The 21,565-nt window shown below is 37.8% G+C and overlaps 1 protein-coding gene and 2 pseudogenes across 1 annotated transcript in view; all 3 read right to left on the bottom strand.

The window, feature by feature from the left end:
- Positions 1-1,119: 1,119 nt before the first annotated feature.
- Positions 1,120-21,565, bottom strand: part of LOC143653457 (uncharacterized) — a 59,186-nt gene continuing 38,740 nt past the window's right edge. The window contains exon 4 of the mRNA XM_077124483.1: positions 1,120-7,151. Within this exon, the coding sequence (XP_076980598.1) occupies positions 5,053-7,151 (2,099 nt within the window). The 3' untranslated portion in view covers positions 1,120-5,052. The remainder of the gene's footprint in view (positions 7,152-21,565) is intronic.
- On the bottom strand, positions 14,242-16,704 carry LOC143653466 (histone acetyltransferase KAT2B pseudogene; annotated as a pseudogene).
- LOC143653468 (histone acetyltransferase KAT2B pseudogene) lies at positions 15,873-16,967 on the bottom strand (annotated as a pseudogene).

Here is a 21,565-nt window from a genome sequence, read left to right as displayed (position 1 = left end):
ACATATGATGGAATGTTACACAGCTGTAAGACTGAAGTGTTGAAGCATGTAACAAGGTGGATGAACCTTGAGAACATTATGCTGAGTGGAATTAGCTAGAAATAAAAGGACAAATCCTGTATGGTCTCACTAATTTGAACTAACGATAATGAATGAACTTCGAGAGTTAAAATTAAGAACATAGGTTATCAGGAGATAGAAAGAGGGTAGAGATTGGGCATTTGATGTTGAAGGAGTACTGTATGCTTAATAGGACTGAGTATAAATACCCAGAAATGGATAGCACAATACTGTCTAATGGTAGCACGTTAATGTAAGTATGCTGAAGTCAGCTGAGTGTGAGTATGTTTGAGGGAAGACTGGGGGCTTGTATGACAGCAGAGGAAAGATAAAGGATAAAGGCTGGAAGTATATAACTTGGTGATTCTAGAGTGAACAATGATGGTGATTAAATGTACAAATATGAGAATGTTTTTGCATGAAGGAAAACAAATGAATATCAACATTTCAAGGTGTTGAAAATGGAATGGTTCACAGGAAAGAATACAATCAGTGCATACTAGGGTCTACAGTTAGCAGTAACATTGTAATATGCTCCCATTTAATGTAACAAAGACAATATGCCCAAACAGTCAGTAAATGGGGGATATGGGATTCTTTGTGGAAGAAATGAAAATGTCCTCATATCAACTGTGCTGTTGAAGACACGGCTGTGTGATACCAGGAACCACTGACTTTTTACTTAGATTGGACTGTATGATGTGTGAATAAAAATGCTTAAAAAATGAACAGATACAAGGGTTGGATAAAATGTGGACAAATAGATGTACCTATTCACTTTTGGTAGGGAACTACAATAGTGAAGCCCCTCTGGAAGGCAATGTGGTGGCTCCATAGGAGGCTAGGAGTAGTTTTGCTACATAATCTTGCAACCCCATAGTTAGTATATACTTGGATGAACCGAGAGTGGGGACATGAATGGACATTTGCACACTGCTGTTTATGGTGGTAGTGTTAATGATGTGCAATGGATGGAGGTGACCTAAGGGCCTATCAACTGAGGAATGGAAAGGAGAACTATGGTGTATATATACACAGGATTGAGTGGCTACAAGAAAGAATGAAGTTGTAAGGCATGCCACTAGGTGTATGAATCTTGAGGACAGATGATAAATGAAATAAGCCAAAAAGCAAAAAGACAGATATCATGCCACATTCATAGGAGGTAACTCTTGGAACTGAATTCAAGACTATAGGTTATAAGGTGAAGGGTTATTGTACAGGTTCTAGATTGTAGATTATATGCTCTTAAAAAGGTTACATCTATTCTGGAGTTGTAATTGTTATTTCTAATTTATGAGATGCTGACCTCTTTGTGTATAACCTGATCATTCCCTGGAACTTCAAGTATTTGTGTAACACCCGAGACTCAGAGCTAGAGTTCTGAAACTATAAAAGTCAGCATTACCCAATACAGTAACTGTAAAAGGCACTGAGTTATCAGATATCACTTAGAAATACGAATAAAGCTGCTCTGGATAGGAATAAGATAAATCAGACTAAAGGGGAAAAGATGATACTGACTGTATTTTTTTTTATATTGACTGTATTTTAAAGTTTCAACTTCTGTGTTAGACCAAAGGAAGAGATATTTATTTGGTGTTGTGCTGGTTTGTTAAATGCTACCAGAATGCAACATACCAGAAATGGAATGGCTTATTTATAAAGGGAATTTATTAAGTTGCATGTTTACAGTTCTAAGCCTATAAAAATGTCCAAACTAAGGCATCCAGGGGAAGATACCTTAATTCAAGGAAGGCCAATGGGCCTGGAACATGTCTGTCAGCCGGGAGGTCACATGACTGGTATCTGCTGGTCTGTGCTCCTGACCTCCGTTGCTTTCAGCCTATGTTCCCATAAGGGCTCCTTACTTTGCTCCACCAGGGCTGGCTTTTATCTCGTGGCTTCCCTTGGCTCTCTCCAAGTTCTGGCCTGATTAACAGCTCATGGTGACATCTGCTGGGTTTGAAGCAGGTCCAAATATCCACCTCTGTTCTCTGAAGTAACTGCCCTCCAAGCATCTACATCTGCTCTGTCAGCTCTGAGATTTCTTCAAAATGTTTCCTCTTCTAAAGGATTCCAGTAAATTAATCAAGACTGACTATGAATGGGCAGTCACATCTCCATCTAATCAAAAGGTCACACCCAACACACAGAGATAATCTAATCAAAAGTTACTGCCCTGAAGTTTTGAATCATGATTAAGACACGGTTATCTCCACAAGATTGTATCAGGATTTAAACATGGCTTTTTGGAGGTACATAATTTCAAAGCAGCACAGGTTTAAAATTTTTATTTTCAGTAGCACACTACCTACTTTAACTTTATGGTCAGTATATCTGAACACCATGATTACACGGAATCATGAGTAGGGAGTGACATCTTGTTGGCTTGTACACGTTCATGCAATGCTGTGATACATCCCAGAGTAATCTGGGCAGAAAATTAGACAGTATTTGCAAAGTCCCCTTGAGTGACTGGATAAAAGGAAGGAAATATTACACTTCCCACCTGGGGAAGACCTGATACTCTCGCAATCATTTGGATTACCAACTTGTAGGAGTGCCTTATGAAACTTATTCTGGCAAAGGAGAAACTAAGCCTACTTAAGATTATGCCTAAGTGTCACCCCTAGCAAGTCTCCTTTGTTGCCCAAATGTGGTCTCTCTAAGCCAAGTCTGCAGGTGAGCTCATCAACGCCCCCCACCCATGTGGGGGATGACTCTCAGGACTGCAAATCTCCCTGGCAATGTGGGACATGTCTTCTGGGGATGAGACTTATCCTGACATCAAAGGACTAAGGAAGACTTCTTTACCAAAAATGGGAAATGAAACAAAATGAAGTTTCAGTGGCTGAGAGATTTCAGAGTTGAGAGGTCATTCTGGAGGTTATTCCTATACAGTACATAGATACTCCTTTTTAGTCTTTGGTGTATTAGCGTGACTAGAGGGAAATACCTGAAACTATTGAATGGCAATCCAATAGTCTTGAACCTTGAAGATAAATGAATAATTATAGAGCTTTCAAGGTGTGGCCACGTGATTGTGAAAACCTTGTGACTGATACTTCCTTTATCCAGTGTATTTACAGCTGAGTAAGAAAAAAAAGACAAAAAACAAATAATAGGGAGGATGGGGGTATAAGGGATGTTTTGGCTGTTATTTTTTTCCTTTTATTTGGAGTAATGAAAACATTCAAAACTCAATTGTGATGAATACATAGCCATATGATGAGACTGTGAACCACTGACTGTACATTTCTGATGATTACTTTGTATGTGTATATAGAATATATCTCAATAAAATTGCATTAAAAAACATTGCCCCTTTTTTATTGAAGAGAAATTCAGTAACAATTGCCATAAGCATTTATAAATGCCAGTAAACAGGAGGATAAAAGAAATAAGATACAGTACTTTAAGCATTCTGAGATTATTGTATATAAAAGTTATACCATGCTATCAGGATATAGCAAGGCACTGCTAATGTTCAGCCTGGAAAATCTTGATAAAATGTAATATAGTACACTGCCTTAACTGTGGCAATAAGAGCACAACCCTGGCTCTACTCTGGCCTTCCTCCAGCCTCACCCATCCTCCTCACAAAGTCAAAAGTCTCTGGGGACCCAGGTCCCTTTCTTGGAATATGGAACACCAAATTCTCAACCCAAAGAGCCCCCAGCATTAATCTAGTCTGTATGGATGGACGTCTTCCCTGAATCCTGTTTTGGACAGCAGCTGCTTACAGAGTTTTAGCAAAATTTAAGCTGAAAGCTGGAGCATCCACGAATGTACACTCAAGGCATCTCATGGCTTGGGGTGAACAAAAGGGTGGGAAGGAAAATGGAACAAGGGGCTAGGAACTCCCCATACACAGAATATATTTTATTTACATTTTGGTATTTTGATTTAAAACTTTTAAATGCTTACTCATTAGCTTTATGGACTTCCACTTAAACTTTGCTCCAGGTACCACAAACAGTGAGGACAGGACTGATTTATACGACTGTTAAACTAGGGATACCCACTTCCTAGTCACAATTATGTTAAGTTCCATTATGCACATGAAACACATACATAGGTACCATATGCACATATAAAAAAGTATGCAGGCACATTTCACTTAAACAGTTAATGATGTTGCCATGATGACCGAATTTACCTGTTTTTAAAAGTCACCTGGGGTTAGTGTTGGAGAAAGGGTGTAATTACCAAGGGGCATAACAAATCTTTGTGATGGAAACCTCATGGAATACAGATCCCAGAAGTTCATTTTGGTTCTGTATCCTCTCAATGTTGATGGTCACTCAAATCTACATGTGAAAAAAATTCACAAAACCATACATAGAGTGGATATAAAAACTAGTGAAAACCAAATTAGGTCTATTTCTGATTAGTATGGTACCAATACCAATTTCTTATTTTTGAGAAATACCAGTTATGTAAGACAGCATCATTGCAGGAAGCTTTGTGAAGAAAGGGCACATGGGAATATTTGGTACCATTATTGCAACTTTTTGTGACAAGTTTTAAAACTGTTTTCAAAGTTTACATTCCACAATAAGTATCTGTAAATTCATATTCATTATACTTTAAATCAATTATTACATCACCAATTTCTAATATTACATTATTTTTTTAAAAAAAGTTTAAATCTTCATTTCTAAATGGACAGTTTCCCCTCTGATGTATAAATTCTGACATAATTTAGTTTAAATTTTTGCTGAAAACTTTTACAAATTCAAAACACTTGTAAGATTTTAAAAAGTATGAATTTTCTTACATGGAATTTCACTTTTACCAAGGCTGTCCAGTATGTTTTTTTTTTTTTTTTTACAATCTATGGGTTTCTCCCCATCACTATTTTGAAGTAAAACAAGGCCAGTTTGAGGGTGAAGACTATTGAACATTCCTGATGTCACTAGAGCTTTACCCTCAAAGTGAATTCATTGAAGATTTTTGAAGGCAGACATCTAAACATTAATGTTCATTTCATTCATAAGATTTTTCACCCATGTAGGTTCTCTGATGCGTTCTCTGATGTACAATAAGATTTGACTTCTGAGAGAAGGGTTTTCCACATGTGTTACATTCATAGGGTTTCTCTCCTGTGTGTGATCTTTGATGCTTAGCAAGGTCTGATTTACGGTAGAAGATTTTCCCACATTCACTGCATTCACAAGATTTTTCTCCTGTGTGAGCTCTGTGATGTACTGTGAGGGATGATTTGTGACTGAAGGATTTCCCACATTCATTACATTCATAGGGTTTCTCCCCCGTGTGCTTTCTCTGATGTAAAATAAGTACTGACTTAACACAGAAAGATTTTGCACACTCATTACATTTATAGGGCCTTTCCTCTGTATGAGTTCTCTGATGTACAATTAGAGTTGACTTATGACAGAAAGCCTTTCTACATTCACTACACTCATAGGGTTTCTCCCCTGTGTGAATTCTCTGATGCTGAGTGAGCTGTGACTTCTGACAGAAAGTTTTTCCACATTCACTGCATTCATAGGGTTTCTCTCCTGTATGTGTTCTAGTGTGTTTAGTTAGGTATGATTTACTGTAGAAGATTTTTCCACATTCATTACATTCATAGGGTTTCTCCCCAGTATGTGTCCTGTAATGTTGAGACAATGTTGACTTGTGGCTGAAAAACTTCCCACATTCTGGACATGCAAAGGGTTTTTCCCCTGTGTGAGTTCTCTGATGTACTGTGAGGTCTGACTTCAAGCAGAAAGTTTTCCCACATTCAAAACATTCATAAGGTTTCAATCCTGTGTGAATTATCTGATGTCTGGTGAGTACTGACTTGTGGTAGAAAGTTTTCCCACACGCATTACATTCATAGGGTTTATCCCCTATGTGAGTTCTCTGATGCTGTGTGAGATGTGACTTCTGACAGAAGGATTTCCCACATTCAGGACATTCAAAGGGTTTCAACCCTGTATGTGTTCTCTGATGTACTGTAAGATGTGAATTCATACAAAAGGATTTCCCACATTCATAACATTCATAGGGTTTCAACCCTGTGTGTGTTCTCTGATGTTTAGTGAGGTCTGACTTCTGATAAAAAGTCTTTCGGCATTCATTACATTGATAGGGTTTCTCCCCCGTATGTGTTCTCTGGTGTAATGTGAGGGCTGACTTATGGCTAAAGGCTTTCACACATGCATTACATTCATAGGGTTTCTCCCCTGTGTGTGATCTATGATGTTTGATGAGATTTGATTTCTCCCAGAAAGTTTTTCCACATTCATCACATTTAAAACGTTTTTCTTCTGTGTGTACCCTCTGATGTCGAGTGAGGTGTGACTTCTCCCAAAAAGCTTTCCCACATTCATTACATTCAAAGTGTTTCTCTCCTTTATGAGTTTTCTGAAGTTCTGAGAGGTATAATTTCCTACTAAAATTACTACTACTCTCATTAAATTCATAGTGTTTCATATGCACTCCACGATGTTTCAAGAGACTTGACTTCACACATAAGGATTTCTCAATATTGCTAAATTCATAGTGATTCTCACTGGAAGGAGCTACTGGACGGAACAAGAGAGAAGAGTTATTATACAAAGTTCTTCCATATTCATTATGTTCATAGTCATTTCCTTCTCTGCTTCTTCTTTTATGTGTATTGAATACTGGGTTTTCATGGGCAGTTTCTTGACATATATTATATTCAAAATATTGCTCCAAGGGTTGAATCTTCTCAAGCTGATTAGGGTCTTCAGCATGGCTGAAGGCTTTCCGATTTTCAAAAAATTCATTTTTCTCTCTAATATGAGTTTTCTCCTGTTTAAAATGGAGAAGCAGTTTTTCACAGGCATTAAACTCATCAGAATTCTTTCCTAAATAGTTCTTACTAATAAATAATTCTGAAATACAGTTCAAACTCATTCCACATGAGTCACATTGACAAATTATTCTTCTTGAAGGAAACAAATCTCTATTCCAGTTAAATGATGGTTTTCCTACTATATGATCTTGTTGCTTGGTTAGAGTTTTGTTATTGATGAATACAACTTGCCAAAAATGTTTATCTTGGTTTTCTTCTTTCTTTTCTTTCAGGGAATCATATTTCCAGATTTCTACAAATAAGACAAAGTAAACTTACTATATAATATTAACACATTTCTTATGGAATAGGACCTATATACAAACTTCTACATTACAGTTAGCTCTGGTTTCTTGATCAGTCTCCATAACTAAAAATAATCCCTAATACATGCTTGTTTTTTTTTTTCCCTCTATTTTTTTGGTTCAAGGATAAAAAATAACACAGAAACCAAAAGACTGGTCAAGTGAGCAAAGGGAGAGGGCACTGGGCATTACACCACATTATGCATCTGGCATCTGGGTTACTGAAGAACAACAGCAATGACCTACATCTGAAATCCCCACGCATCCTGGAGAAAAATAAACACTAAATATGATAGACTCACCAAACGTAACAGAAATGAGACTGAACAGTCATATTGATAAATGTGAATGGGTTTAACTGACCAGTTATATAAAAATGGATTTTGAAATTGAATCAGACGAAACCCAAATCTTGCTTTAAGTAGGGAGATATCTTTAAAAGTATGACTCAAAAAGGCAAGTATGACTCAAAAAGGCTAAAAACAAAAGGGTAGGTAACACTACTCAAGGCAAAAGGAAACAATAGGAAAGCAGGTATTGCAATTTTGAAATCAGGAATATAAAGAAACACTTTACAATGCTAAAAGCCACAATTCTCAATGGTAAACTGAGTTTATGAGAATTTACAAATAACCACCTTCATGAATGAAAACCTGGAGAAGCAAGGATAAATAACAAAAATATGCTAAGAAAAGTATTTCAAGACATAAGAAATGTAAAATTTGGGATTTGGAAGAGCTCAATATAATAATAAGACTGGTCTTGAAAATCCATGTCTAATTTCATACTGTCAAACCTAATACAAGACATGCCTTCATCATAAGGGCACTTAACAAGATTCACAAAAATTGACCATGTATTAAGTGTAAAGGAACTATCAGTAAGTTCATTAAGCAGAAATATACAAAGAACATGTTCAGATAACAATGCAATAAAATTAGAAACTGAGGAAGAAGGGAGTGTCAATCTAGATTTTATAAACAACTAAATCTCTATTAATTGAAAACAAAAACTCAAGAATTTCTAAAAAAATATTGAAAATATTACATATCAGGGTACATGTAATGAGCAGAAGAAAATTCACAGCACTAAGCATACTTATATCAATGAAAAACACGAACAAAAGTAGACTAATTTCTAAACACACACACACAAAAACCTCGAAAGCAACAGCTGAGACACAGAGAGGGTCATGAACAAGAGACCTACTCTATAAGAAATATTGAAATGAGTATTATAGGCAGATAGGAAAAGACAGGAAAGAAAGGTTTGGAGAAAAGGGTAAAAATGAAGATTTTGAAAGAAGGTAACTAAGAGGGTAAAAAGAAGAGAAAAATTAAGGTATGCCATAAAATCCAACAGACAAAATAGTTGAAAAAAGTACTGCTTCTATAATAATATTAAATATTAATGGACTAAATGCCCCAAACCAAAGACACAGACTAGTAGAATGGATTTAAAAAAACAGGACCCATCGATATGCTGTTTACAAGACACTCACTTTAAGACCCAAGAACAAATATAGGTTGAAAGCGAAAGGCTAGAAAAAGATATTTCATGCAAACAACCAAAAATGAGAGAGGGTAAATCTGATGTTAGTGTACAGATTTAAAATGTAAAGCAAGTTAAAGAGACAAAGGACTATGTATTAATAAAAGGGACATTTCATCAAGAAGAAATGACAATCAAATATTTATGAAGCAAGCCATGTTGCCCCAAAATGCCTGAGGCAAACACTGACAACACTGATGGGGGAAGCAGACATTTCTACAAAATACTTGGTGACTTCAATACACCACTCTCATCAATGGATAAAACACCTAGACAGAGGATCAATAAGGAAACAGAGATCTTAAATATTATGATAAACAAACTAGACTGAGCATACATTTACAGAACACTGAAGCCTATAACAGTAAGATATACATCTTACTGAAAGGATCATTCTCCAGGATAGACATGTTGGGTCACAAAGCAGGTCTCAACACATTTAAAAGGACTGAAATAATTTAATTTCAATCTTACTAAAGATTTTAAATAAAATCTTACATAAGATTTATGTAAGTTATGAAAGCCTTAAGTGAAAAAAATTGTATGTCACCATTGCAAGGTCTAAAAAATGGGATGGTATATAAAAAAAATAAAATAAATACAAACTACGGTGTGTACTTAACAGTAAAACTGTAATATTCCTTCATTAATTATAACAAATATACCAAAGCTAAATGTCAATAGGAAGGGGATAAAAGGGAGAGATATGGGATTTTATTTTTTCCTTTTCTTTTTTTATGGAAAAAATAAAAATGTTCTCATAAAGATTGTGGTGGTGAATACATAACTATATCCAGGAGCACTGACTATACAGTTAGGATGAATTGCATGGTGTTGAATAAAACTGTTTAACAGTAAACCAAGAGCCCATGCACTTCCCAAACAAAGAAAGCAACAAAAACAACCAAGCAAGAAAATTCAACAAATGGTGTTGCAATAACAGGCTACTCATATGGAAAAAGACGTACAGCCATACAGCATACAAAAGTAAATAAATAAACAGAGATACAAGTGCTGGAGGAGATCTAGAGAGAGTGAGATGCCTATTCATTGTTGGTAGGGAAGGAGAACGTTGCCTCTCCTCTGGAGGGCAGTGTGTCCATTCCACATGAGAAAAGTACAGGGTTGCCATAGGATGCTGCAATCCAGTTACTAGGCATATACTTGGAAGAACTGAAAGCAGGCATATGAATAGACATTTGCACACTAGTTTTTATGGTGGCATTATTCATGACTGCCAATGGATGGAGGTGACCCAAGGGTATATCAACTGATGAGCAGAAGGGTGGACTGTGGCGTAGACATACAATGGAATATTGTGTGGCTGTAGAAAGGAACAAAGTTATGAGGTATGCTGCTAGGTGAATGAACCTTGAGGACATTATATTGCATGAAACAAGCTAAAAAGAAAGGGATAAATACTGGTATAGTCTCACTAATATAAACTAACTATAATGAGTAAATCCTTGAGAACTGAGTTTGAGAGCATAGGTTATATAAGGATATAGAGGGCAAAAAAGAGATAGGGCAATCGATGATTAAGGAACACAGAACATTCAATAAGGCTCAAGGTAAAAGCTCCTAGATTGTAAACTCTACAGCAGTCACATCTATTCCTGAGTTTTAAGTGTTATTTCTAAATTTTGAGATAATGTGTTCTTCATGTATAACCTGGGAATTACTGGAACACTGGGTATATGCGTGACACCTGAGACTAAGAGTTAGAGTTCTGCAGCTCTGAAAATTAGCACTACTCCATAAACCAACCGTTAAAGAACAGGAAAAAAAGATCAGACTTGAATTAGAGATATGAATGAAGTGCATCTGGTTAGGACTAAGGTAAATCACAACACAAGGTAAAGCATGCTGTTGTATTTTAAAACCTCAACTTCTTTGTGAAACCAAAGAAACCAATGTTTATTTGGCCCAAAATTTAAATTTTCTATAGCATACTATCTGGATTAACCTGTCTGTTGAGTTTATTCAGGTAATCTAGTTACATGGAACCTAGAATAGGCCATGAGATCTTCTTATTCTGTACAGGTTATTGTAATACTATAATATATTAAAAATTATTTTGGGGAGAAAATGAAAATGTATTTGCAATGTCCCTTGAGTACTGGAGAAAAAGAGGTGGAATTACTAAACTTTCCTACCTCAGAGATTACTAATATTCTCCCAAGTAATCTTGGTGATCACCCTTATGAAACTTATTTCTGCAATGACAAAGCTAAGCCCATTTATAACTATGCCTAAGAGCCACTCCCAGAGAATGTCTTTTGTTGCTCAGATGTGGCCTCTCTCAGTCAATTTGCAAATTGACTCTCTATCTACCCTCCTATATGGGACATGACTCCAAAGGATGTAAGTCTCCCTGGCAACGTGGGACATAATTCTCAGAGTTGAGCCTGGCCCTTGCAACAATGGATCAACAATACCTTCTTGATCAAAAGAGGGAAGAGAAATCAAACAAAATAAAGCTGCAGTGGCTAAGAGATTCCAAACAGAGTTGAGAGGTTACTCTTATGGAAGCTTCAGCCACATACTGCAAATTGTCACAATATGCCAAACCCAACCAACAGACTTTTACTTATTAAGTTTACTTTATTGGAAACTTATAGCTTCCTGATGGCTCCTATGAGGCATTTCTCTCCAAACATGTGGACTGGGAGTCACCTCTGGGTTAGGCCCAAGGGAACTGCGTATATTTCAATGGGAGTGTTTATCCCTGAAAGCCAGAAGTGAGGTTTGCAGTATAAATGAAAGTTCCAGCTATCCTGATTGGAGTTAGCTGAGCCTGTAAAAGCTGGCAAATCTCCCACTCATTCCAAAATGAGCACGCAGGAGCTCTTGCTCTCTACTCACTCACAGAACTGCTCTGATGAATGGCTCCTCACTTTTTCTCTCTGGGTTGTTCCATCTCTTCATCCACTACATCTCAAATCCCAGCATATTCTGCTATTAGCCCTTCTTTTGTCCAATGCAGGAGGAAATCATAGGCTGGGGAAATGAGGCTTTTGGGCATGCATTCACTTTGTTGAAAAAGATTTACAATGTGAAGGATGGAGGGAGCCTCATTCCTGTCCCTGTCCTATAGTATGAGCACACCCAAAGCCGGGGGATTGCCTGAAAAGTGTACTAAGATACATTTTATTGCATGACTGGGCTTTTCCTGGACATTGTCCTTTGAGGGGGCCTGGTATGTTTTCGCATGTTTCTTCCCTCTAGCCCAATCCAGGCAACACCTAGGGAGATCCCCTCCTGAGAGTATATTTGTGGGAAATTCTTTCTATTCTCTTAGGCAATAAGTCAGGCATTAAGTTTAAAGCACAGACACCCAGGAAGATGACTGGGTTGGCTCAGCAGTATTGGGATGGCCTGGAGCCATTGTGTCCTGAGTCCCTAAGAGCCTCAGGGATGCCTAGGGATTAGGAGCCTGATCCCATAGGCTCAAGGGATTAGTGCTCAAAATGCAGGCTAGTGACCCAGGACACTGGACACTCGTACTGAAATCTGCCTTTTTTCTCTCTCTCTTTGACATGGGTGGTGCTTCCAGCATTCCAGCTGACAGTCCACTGGGCTGTCTGCCTCGAAACTAAGATAATCATCCAACCACAGAGCTAAAATAGAAAAGGCTTATTTTCTACTGCAAATACTGTCTAGCAACAATATGCCTGAAAATGGACAGTGCTGGCCCACAAATGGGACAGTGAGTTATAACCCTATCCTACAGTTAAACCTCATTCCTGCACCAGTTATTACTTGTGTGCTATGCCCATGTATCAATTTTCATAAAAGGAAAAACCTATTTGTTAAAAAGACATGAAAAAAGTGTCACTAAGCCAATTACCTGTAATAAACTAAGGGAAATCATTCAGGAGAAAGAAGAAAACCCAGCCATGTTCCAGGGGAGGTTAAAGAAGTTACTAATATGTACCTGAATTTCCAGGAAAGTCAAATTTTGCTGGGCACCCATTTCATCTGGTAGACTGGCCCTAAAAGTGGGAGAAAGTTGCAAAAGCTCTCCTAAGGCCTAAGGCCTGTAAACTCTCACTAATGGCTTTTTTTGGGGAAGCTTTTGTAAATATAATTTAAAACTATTTTGTACCAGTACAATATATTAATTTTACAAATGTAAAACTTTATCAACTGTTAAAACATTTGCAAAAACCACACACCCTACTTCAGCTTTATTGCACAATATCTATAAGAAAATATGAATTTTTAAATTAGAAAACATAAAAATGCTTTCAATATAGAAGACACAATCTGATTTTAAAGACAATACTCTATAAGAATGTCTACCCAGAAAATAACAAACTTTCCCAGGATACCAAGCTGGCTAGATGCTTCGGCAGATCCGGTATAAAGCACTGTCTAAAATCAGTCCAAGATACATAAATCCAAACTGTATCATAATTCTTCATTAGAAATCTAGATGCCACTCAAGGTGGGTTTCTTACACATAAAAAAGTTGAGGCATTTATCAGTGTGAGCATTCTGAATATCTCTTACACAGCACAAACCATACTTCTGACTTAGCCATTTGCAGGTTCTTTGTTCCTTTGTACACAATCATCTCTGGCAACTGTTTTTAACAACTATTACTGATCATTTAAATTAATTTATGCTGATAGAAAAAAATCAAGTTGAATACACTTTTAAAACCTAGTCCTTAACAAAAATCAGTTTATAAATTTGCATCATAAAAATTAGTGTCAAGACCATCAAGATGACCTTCATTTAAATTTTACATTATTAGGTTTTCCCAGAGTTGGGATGGCAAATATCCTACTTTTCTCTGTAGTGTAATCAGGAAATAAATTCCAAGCACTAAGCTGGAATCCCCAGAGAGGTTAATAAAGGTTGTACAATGGATTTTAGTCGGACTTGATCTTAGGTATGTAAACCAGTGAGGGTGTTAAAATACTGACAGCAAACCTTGGTGGGCATTTAATTTACCTCAGACATTGAATGTAATCTGGAGACACAACTGAAAAATGTTCATATATACAGTATGAATGGGGTTGTGTGTATTACAGGAAGGGGGAAATATTCTTCTTTATTAGAGCAAGGCTTCACCAGATTTAATGTAGAGAGACAACACATACGTTTTCCTGTTAAAGCACGTGTAGTCAATGTCACGGTTTTTCAACTTTATGTGCCTTTGTGGTCCTGCAACTGATTTTTAAAACTTAACGTCCTGCATAAGCAAAGTCAAATATGATATTATACATTTGGGTACAGAAAATAATTATTAAAATAGTGGTTATGTACTCACAAGTTTGTTTTAGGTAGACAGAATCATCAAAAACCCAGATACTTATAAAAAGTTTGCATTATTTAGAATTTCTTCCTTAGGAATCAAAGCAGTTGCTTTTCTGGAACTGCATTTTTCAGAACTGCTCAGAGCACCTCATCTAAATGAGTGTTTTTAAAAAAAATATATAAAAAGTCTACAAGACTTCAAACATGACATACTTCACCTTTTGGGTTTTTTTTTAAATCATGTATCTCTTCCTTAAAGTCCTTCAGAATAAAATAAAAATAAACTCTCACACTCCATTAGGAAAAAAGGGAAACATTCACAGTCTGAAAATTTTTCTGGACTCCTCCAAATGTTGGTACTATGTGCAATTTCCTCATATACAGGTATTGAGGAAACCTCTTATCATCTATTACTGAATATTCAGCTAATGGACATGCCATAGAAAATTTACATTAATAGCAGTAAATAGATTAAAATCTATTTCATAAAATAAAAATGTTCTATGACTTCAATTCAAATACATATCTGAAAAGCTAAGAGAAGGTTTTTTGTTTGTTTTTCAAAAGTGCTAATTATTATAAGTATCTTCAGTATATTATGTCCAATTCTTGTTAAAATAAACCACCTTGCTTTAGGCACACTGCTTGATGAGTTTCTAAGAAGCATAGGGTAAAAAAATTCACTTGTCAATTAATCCAGCTCCCTTAATTTTACTGAAGAAGAATTTCTCCAGGATATTAATTGGCAACCTGTAGTATTCGCTCTCAGGGGGGTTGTACTCTTTGCAATTGGTAAAGACTCGCTGTAAGTCTGCCATGAATAATTTCTTAGGCACGTAGTACCTATTCTTGAGGCGTTCACTCATGGTTTTCAGATCCATGGGGAACCTTATAACTTCATAATATCCCAGAGCTTCTGTTCTCTTCACAGCTTCCATGAAGGGCCAAGTGCTTTGATGGCTCTTCACCTGCTGGAGAATGCTCTTGAGTGTGCTATAAAGCTGGTCGGGGTCTTTGGGCTCTTTACTTTTCTCTTTTCCACTGGGTTTCCAGCCTGTCTCTCTAATTCCAGGAATGCTTTCTATAGGAATCTGTTGAACTCCATCTTTAAAACATGAAAGTCCAGGGTAGAATTTTCGAATCTGGACTTGTTTTCTTTCTATCAGCTTTTTAATGATCTCCTTCTGCTTTTCAATGATGACGAAAAATTCTGTGTATGGGATTCGTGGATTTAACTCACATCCCATTAAAGTAGCTCCTTCATAATCCTTGATGTAGCCAATGTATTTGGTTTTAGGTATTTTAATTTCTTTGGAGAAACCCTGTTTCTTGAAGTATCCAATTGCATATTCATCTTCATATGTCAGGAAATTCAGGATATCATGTTTTATATGATATTCTCTCAAGTGATTCATCAGGTGTGTTCCATAGCCCTTGACTTGCTCATCTGAGGTTACAGCACAGAAGACAATCTCTGTGAATCCCTGGGATGGGAACATGTGGAAGCAGATACCACCAATGACACAGCCATCTTTAATTAAAGCCAACGTTTTGTGTTGCGGGTCAAAGACCAGGCGTGTGATGTACTCTCTCGGCATTCGGGGCAGCTGCTGGAAGAACACGTTCTGCAGACCCACCAGCCACATCAGTATCTTCTTGATGGGTTTCTGGTTCAGAGAATTGCCAACCACGTGAAATTCAATCACATCCCTCCACTCTTCCAGCCTTGCCGCCTCATCCCTGGCCGAATGTGCTGAGAGAAAATTGGTCTCTGGTCCCAGCATAGCTGTGGGGTCCATGATGATAGACATGACCTCATTGATTAATTCCACTGGAATATCTTCCATAACTCAGGGTCTCTTGGCCTCCTTCAGAGCATGAGAAGCATTCATTTTCCTCTTTTCTCCTGGGTTTGTCTCAAGCCCAGAAGAGGCTTTGCATGCAGGACTGGTGCTCCCTCCACTCGGCTGCTCAAAGGAAGATGAGTTTGAATTGTATGAAATCGCCCCAGCCACAGGAGGTGGACTGATAACTGTTTGGATACCCAACTGGCTGGTTCTCGAAGAGGCCAAGAGAAAATCCTGATCCCAGATGGGAGAGTTTTGACTATAAACTTCTTCTTCTAACATGGATAGAAACTTTGGGAAATGGGTGAGGATTAGCATTCATTTCTCCAGAGGCAGCTTGTCTTTTTCTTGTCTTGCTTGTTCCAGGAGCTGTCGCCTCATAACAGTGAAGACTGAGTGAAGCAACGTTCTCCCGAACACCTGGGTGGTTTCATACCGAGGTAGACTGTCACAGAACTGTGGCACATTGCAATAGCACAGCCATCTTGTGTAGTTCTCTTTGTACCCAGAAATGTCACCATTGGGAGATCGAAGTCTTCGTTAAGATGGTGCCTCCAGATGCTAATAATTGATGCAATTTAGGAACATTTTTGCCAATTCAACTATTGTTTGCCTTTCTTCTGATGGTAGGTGGCTAAATTTGTACTGTACACAGTTATTCACGCCCTGTTCAATACTAGGTTTTTCAAATGGGGGTTTCTTCTCCAACGAGCCTTCAACCACAAGTTTTCCTCTTTGTAAAATAGATTTTCTCAAGAGCTTGAATAGGTTGAAATAAACTTGTTTGGTATCTGCATCTTCTTCTTTGTGGACACAGGTAAAGAGATATTCCACATCCAATGCTATTCCCAGGAACCTGTTCATTTCTTCCTCTGACACATTCTCCAGGTGGGAAACATGAGCAGGTAGGGCATGGCTACAGCTCCGACATGATTCCATTAGATTGACAATTATTTGCTGCAGGTCAGCCCTGGGGGGAGTGGGAGAGGGATTGGGGTTTTTCCACCCATTACATTTACAAGACTCCTCGGCCTGTTGGCTGCCTCCCTCTTGGCAGCTCCCCAGACAACCCCTGCATTTCCAAGTCTGGAGTGGGAGAAGGGGGCGTCCCAGTCATTTGTCCTTCCACTCACTAATGGCTTATTAAAAGCGACCTTTTCTGTCTTTTACAACTAAAACAATGCCAAGGAAGGAGAAGGTAGAAAGGTAAGTAAAAGACCAAAGAACAGATTTACCTTATTGTAGTCACTATTAACAGTGTCCTGTCCTCTCGAGGTCAACTAAATCATGGCTCCAAACTTCAAGGGGCTTTGTTTCAACGGTCAGCCAGAGGGTCAGCTGCTGGCAGAGCGGGTGTCAGAAACCTTGAAACAACCCTCAATCTCAGGACCCAGTGGGATTTTGCATGAAGTGCCACCAAATGGGCTTTGGGCCCAGAGAATGCACTGTTTCCAGACAGGGGGTAGGACAGCCACTTGAGCCCTGATCACGGCAAGTAAAGGGTGCCTAGGGCCATGTATGGCTCGGCTGACTTCATATCTGATGAACTTAGAGGAGGTCCAGGTGACATTAGATGGTAGAGATAAGATTATTACTTTCTTAAGTAACACTAGAGCCACTCTGTACTGAACTGCCACTCTAGGCTTACCTCCACTCGGACATGCCTAGTTATCGGAGTTAACAGTAAAGCCCAAACTAAAATCTTTACCACGCCTCGCCTTTGTAAGCTTAGAAACATTCTAGTATCCCATCAATTTCTCACTGTCTATAAATGTCCCAACCCCCTCCTAGAGAGGAATCTTTACTCCTTGCAGGTCACCAGAAGACTACTAAACCTGACTAGAGTTTATGGCTTGTTTGCCCTGAGATCCCTACAAAGAAGATCCTTAAGCAAATAAATCTGTCTGTATGAGATGAAAGCATCCCAGGGCTAGCCCCCAATTGCTCCTAACTGTATTTAAGTTTTCAATGCTAAATCTAAAAACTCATTTTTGTTATTACTCTTCACCATAACTCTCCATATCCATTTCCAAAGAGCTAATAATAAAACCTCCACTCTACGCACTTAACAGTGGTGCCCCAAAGTTTCAAAATAATCCCTATATCTTTAAAAATACCTTAGGAGCCACGGTGGCTCAGCAGGCAAGAATGCTCGCCTGCCATGCCAGAGGACCCAGGTTCGTTTCCCAGTGCCTGCCCATGTAAAAAAAAAAAAACCTTAGGAGCAGACTTTATTGATCTCCAACTGCCTCAAAGTAGTATGGCAATATGTTAACTTTGTAAACTAACATATTTCTAATAAGTGAATTTTGTTTGTTGTAATCATTGCTAACTGAATAAAGAAAGTTGCCAAAAGTTTGAAAAGTAAATTTTGCAGACACTACTAACTACAAGTTCTGAGCGGATGTGGAAAGTAAAAAGCATACAAACTTAAATTTTATATAGTCACTGCTAACTGCAATAAGTTATGTAATGTTTATAGGAATGAATCTGTCACAGTCAATGATGCTTTCTTTTAAATTGCTCTTATGATTCACTTCCCAGTGCTGGCCCAAGCAAAAAAAACCTGCTCTTATGAAGTCATAGTTTTTCTTAACCATCTAAATACTGTCTAAATGATAACAATTTTATATCATAATAATATGTTTATGTTGACTTCATCAACCTTTATTTCAGAAACAAGTCTTATTCTTAAAGGAAAAGTTAGAAAGGATTTGCTTTCTCTTACCTTGTAAAAGTGAGGTGCTAAAATTTTCTAACATTCTATAAGCAGAATTTGCATGGGTAAAATGTTACTCATATATTTAGAAATTGTTTCTATCCTAATAGCGATCTATAGAATCAAATTTATCAGTTACACTATTTTACTCTAAAGCTTCTATAAAAGTACAGGTAGTCAGCTGTAAGTCAGAACTTCATCTACAACTAAAAAGAATTTTAAAGATAAAACAAGGCAAATAAACGCAAACAATGTTTAACTGTCAATTAACCTAACCCTACTAAGTATATAAAAGCAAAACAAGAAAAAACTTCTGCTGTACTTTGTAAGTGATGACCCCAATACAAAACAACTGTCAAATGTTTTTATTTCTGAAAGTAAATTCACTTAAAATGCTTATAAAAAATTGAAACGTAAAGTGTAAGCTCTTATAGCAATCACATTTACTCCTTAAACTCTTTTTTCTAAATTCTGAAATGCTTTGCTCATTAGTACTTCCCTAAAACTTCAAGTATGTATATAACACCCAAAACTCAAAGTTAAAGTATGCTAGTTCTAAAAGTCAATATTACTCCACAGAGCAAGATGTAAATGATACTGATTTAGTTAGGACTAAGATAAATATGACTGATACAGTCTATACTCTAAAACTATTAAACTTCACCACTTGGGGAATGCCTTCTATTCAATGTGGGCTCCAGGTTTAATAAGCCAAAGCCCTGCCCACAAAAAGCAAAACTAATTGCCTTCACCTGAACTCTAGAACAAGGGAAAAAGCTATGCCTTCCTAGTCCTGCAGGCTCATGCAGCAGTTTAAAAGGGCAAAGCTTTCTCTCAATTAAATACCACCAAGAAATACTCAATGGCTAATTGTCATACTTTAACCAACAAAAGACAGCAGTATTTCACCATCCTGGCCATCAAACAAACAAACAAACAAAAACCTAACAAATCTCAAAGAAATAACTGGTTTAGTGGGAAGTTTCAAGTGGTGGCTTCAGTGAGGTATGGAATTTACTTCACCCTCCAGAGCAGCTAATACATAGCCAGGAACAGTACCGAACAACTGCTGGGATCACATCAGTGACCAGACAAACAGCGTACACCAGGTTTGACAAGCAGGACCAGCTGAGATCCCACCCAGAACTGTGAGTCCTCCAAGCTATTGAGGCCAGTGCCAGTCATTCACAGGCTGGTTCCCAGAGGGAAAGGAAAGAGACTTTACTAACAGCAAGAGGATGAGCTCAACCAAGCTCCAATTGTGGAATTAATTAACACATTCTCACTACTAAAAATAACCCCCCAGCTCAGCTAAACCTCAAATAAAAGCTAAGGTAACAAGTTTCTCCCCCTGCGCAGAGGGGGCAGAGCTGACAGGAAAAAAAAAAAAAGGCTTTTTTTTGGATCAGACAGCACAAAATACTTGAAAAGATCTGGACCGTAAAAAAAAAAAAAAAAAAAGAGAAGGCACATAGAACCTGGAGATACACAGAGCAACGTACCAAGTTAAGCTCTTGATTAACAAACCTGAGGAATGGGGGTCCTGCTCTGAAAATTATTTTTTTCTTTTTTTTTCTCCTTTGTTTCTACTATTTAACTGTGCTCAGACTCCAAATGCCTCAGGCAAGGGTGGAATTAAGCTTGTCTGAGAGAAAAAGAGGCTGTACTGTGAAAGAAGGTAATTTCATGGAGGCTGTGCCTTCACCAGGGGAGAGGTGGGGCCCAGCTCAGGTGGAATCCCTCCCTCAAGGAATTCAGACCCCAGGGACTGGAAAACTGAAACGATTAAAGCCAGCCTACAAACTCTCCTCTGTCGCAACCATGCCCCCAGCAGGGAAAGTCTGCTGAAGATAAAGTTACTGCATCACTTTATACTGGTGGGAAACTGCACAGGCAGACAAGCTCCACAAACCTGGCAGGATAGGAAAAACACAGTCCAGAGGCTTCATAGGAAAGTCTGTCAACATGCTGAGTCTCACCCTCAGGGAGAGCTGATGCAGGTGACCATTCCCTCCTGAGAGGAGGCCAGTCTGGTCCATGAAAATCTGACTGGGGTCTGTAATACCTGAGTAGACCACCCGAAGAAGAAGAAGAAAAACAGAGGCATCATACAGCATTGGCAAGAAACAAGAAACAAGAACTGAAAAGTTCTGATCCATTAAACAAAACCTATGCTAGAGGTCTAGAATAAGCTGAACTGAATGTCAACAGATAGAAAACAAAGGCATCCAGAAAGAAAATCCTGGGTAAAAGAGTGAAAACAATCTCTAGAATAAAATAATTAAGGAAGTTAAATGCCTAGATGCCAACAAAATATAAGCAATCATACTAGGAAAATTGGACATATGGCCCAGTCAAAGTAACAACCCAACAATTCAAATGAGATACAGGAATTGAAGTAATTAATTCAGGATGTTCAGAGACATGGAAAATCTCACAAAAAATCAAATCAACGAATTGAGGGAGTATAGAAAGAAGTCAACAGGCGAAGAAAAGGAAGAAATCAAAAGTCTGAAAACCAATCGCACAACTTATGGGAATAAAAGGTACAGCAGAAGAGATGAAAAAACCATGGAAACCTACAATGTTAGAGATCAAGAGGCAGAAGATAGGATGAGTGAATGGGAGGATGGGACATCTGAAATCTGACAAGCAAAAGAAAATATAGGGAAAAGAATGAAAAAATATGAGCAGGGACTCAGGGAATTGAATGACAATCTGAAGTGCACGAATATACATCTTGTGGGTGACCCAGAAGGAGAAGTGAAGGGAAAAGAAGGAGAAAGACTAATGAAGGAAATTATCACTGAAAATTTCTCAACTCTTATGAAAGACTTAAAATTACAGATTCAAGAAGTGCAGCATATTCCAAACACAGAATAGATCCAAACAGACATACTCAAAGACACTTAAGAATCAGAAATGTTAGATGTCAAAGAGAAAGAGAAAATTTTGAAAGCAGCACGAGAAAAGCAAT

Source organism: Tamandua tetradactyla, chromosome 13 (genome assembly GCF_023851605.1).
Source record: "Tamandua tetradactyla isolate mTamTet1 chromosome 13, mTamTet1.pri, whole genome shotgun sequence".
Taxonomy (NCBI): domain Eukaryota; kingdom Metazoa; phylum Chordata; class Mammalia; order Pilosa; family Myrmecophagidae; genus Tamandua; species Tamandua tetradactyla.
This window is presented reverse-complemented; position numbering and strand designations above follow the sequence as displayed.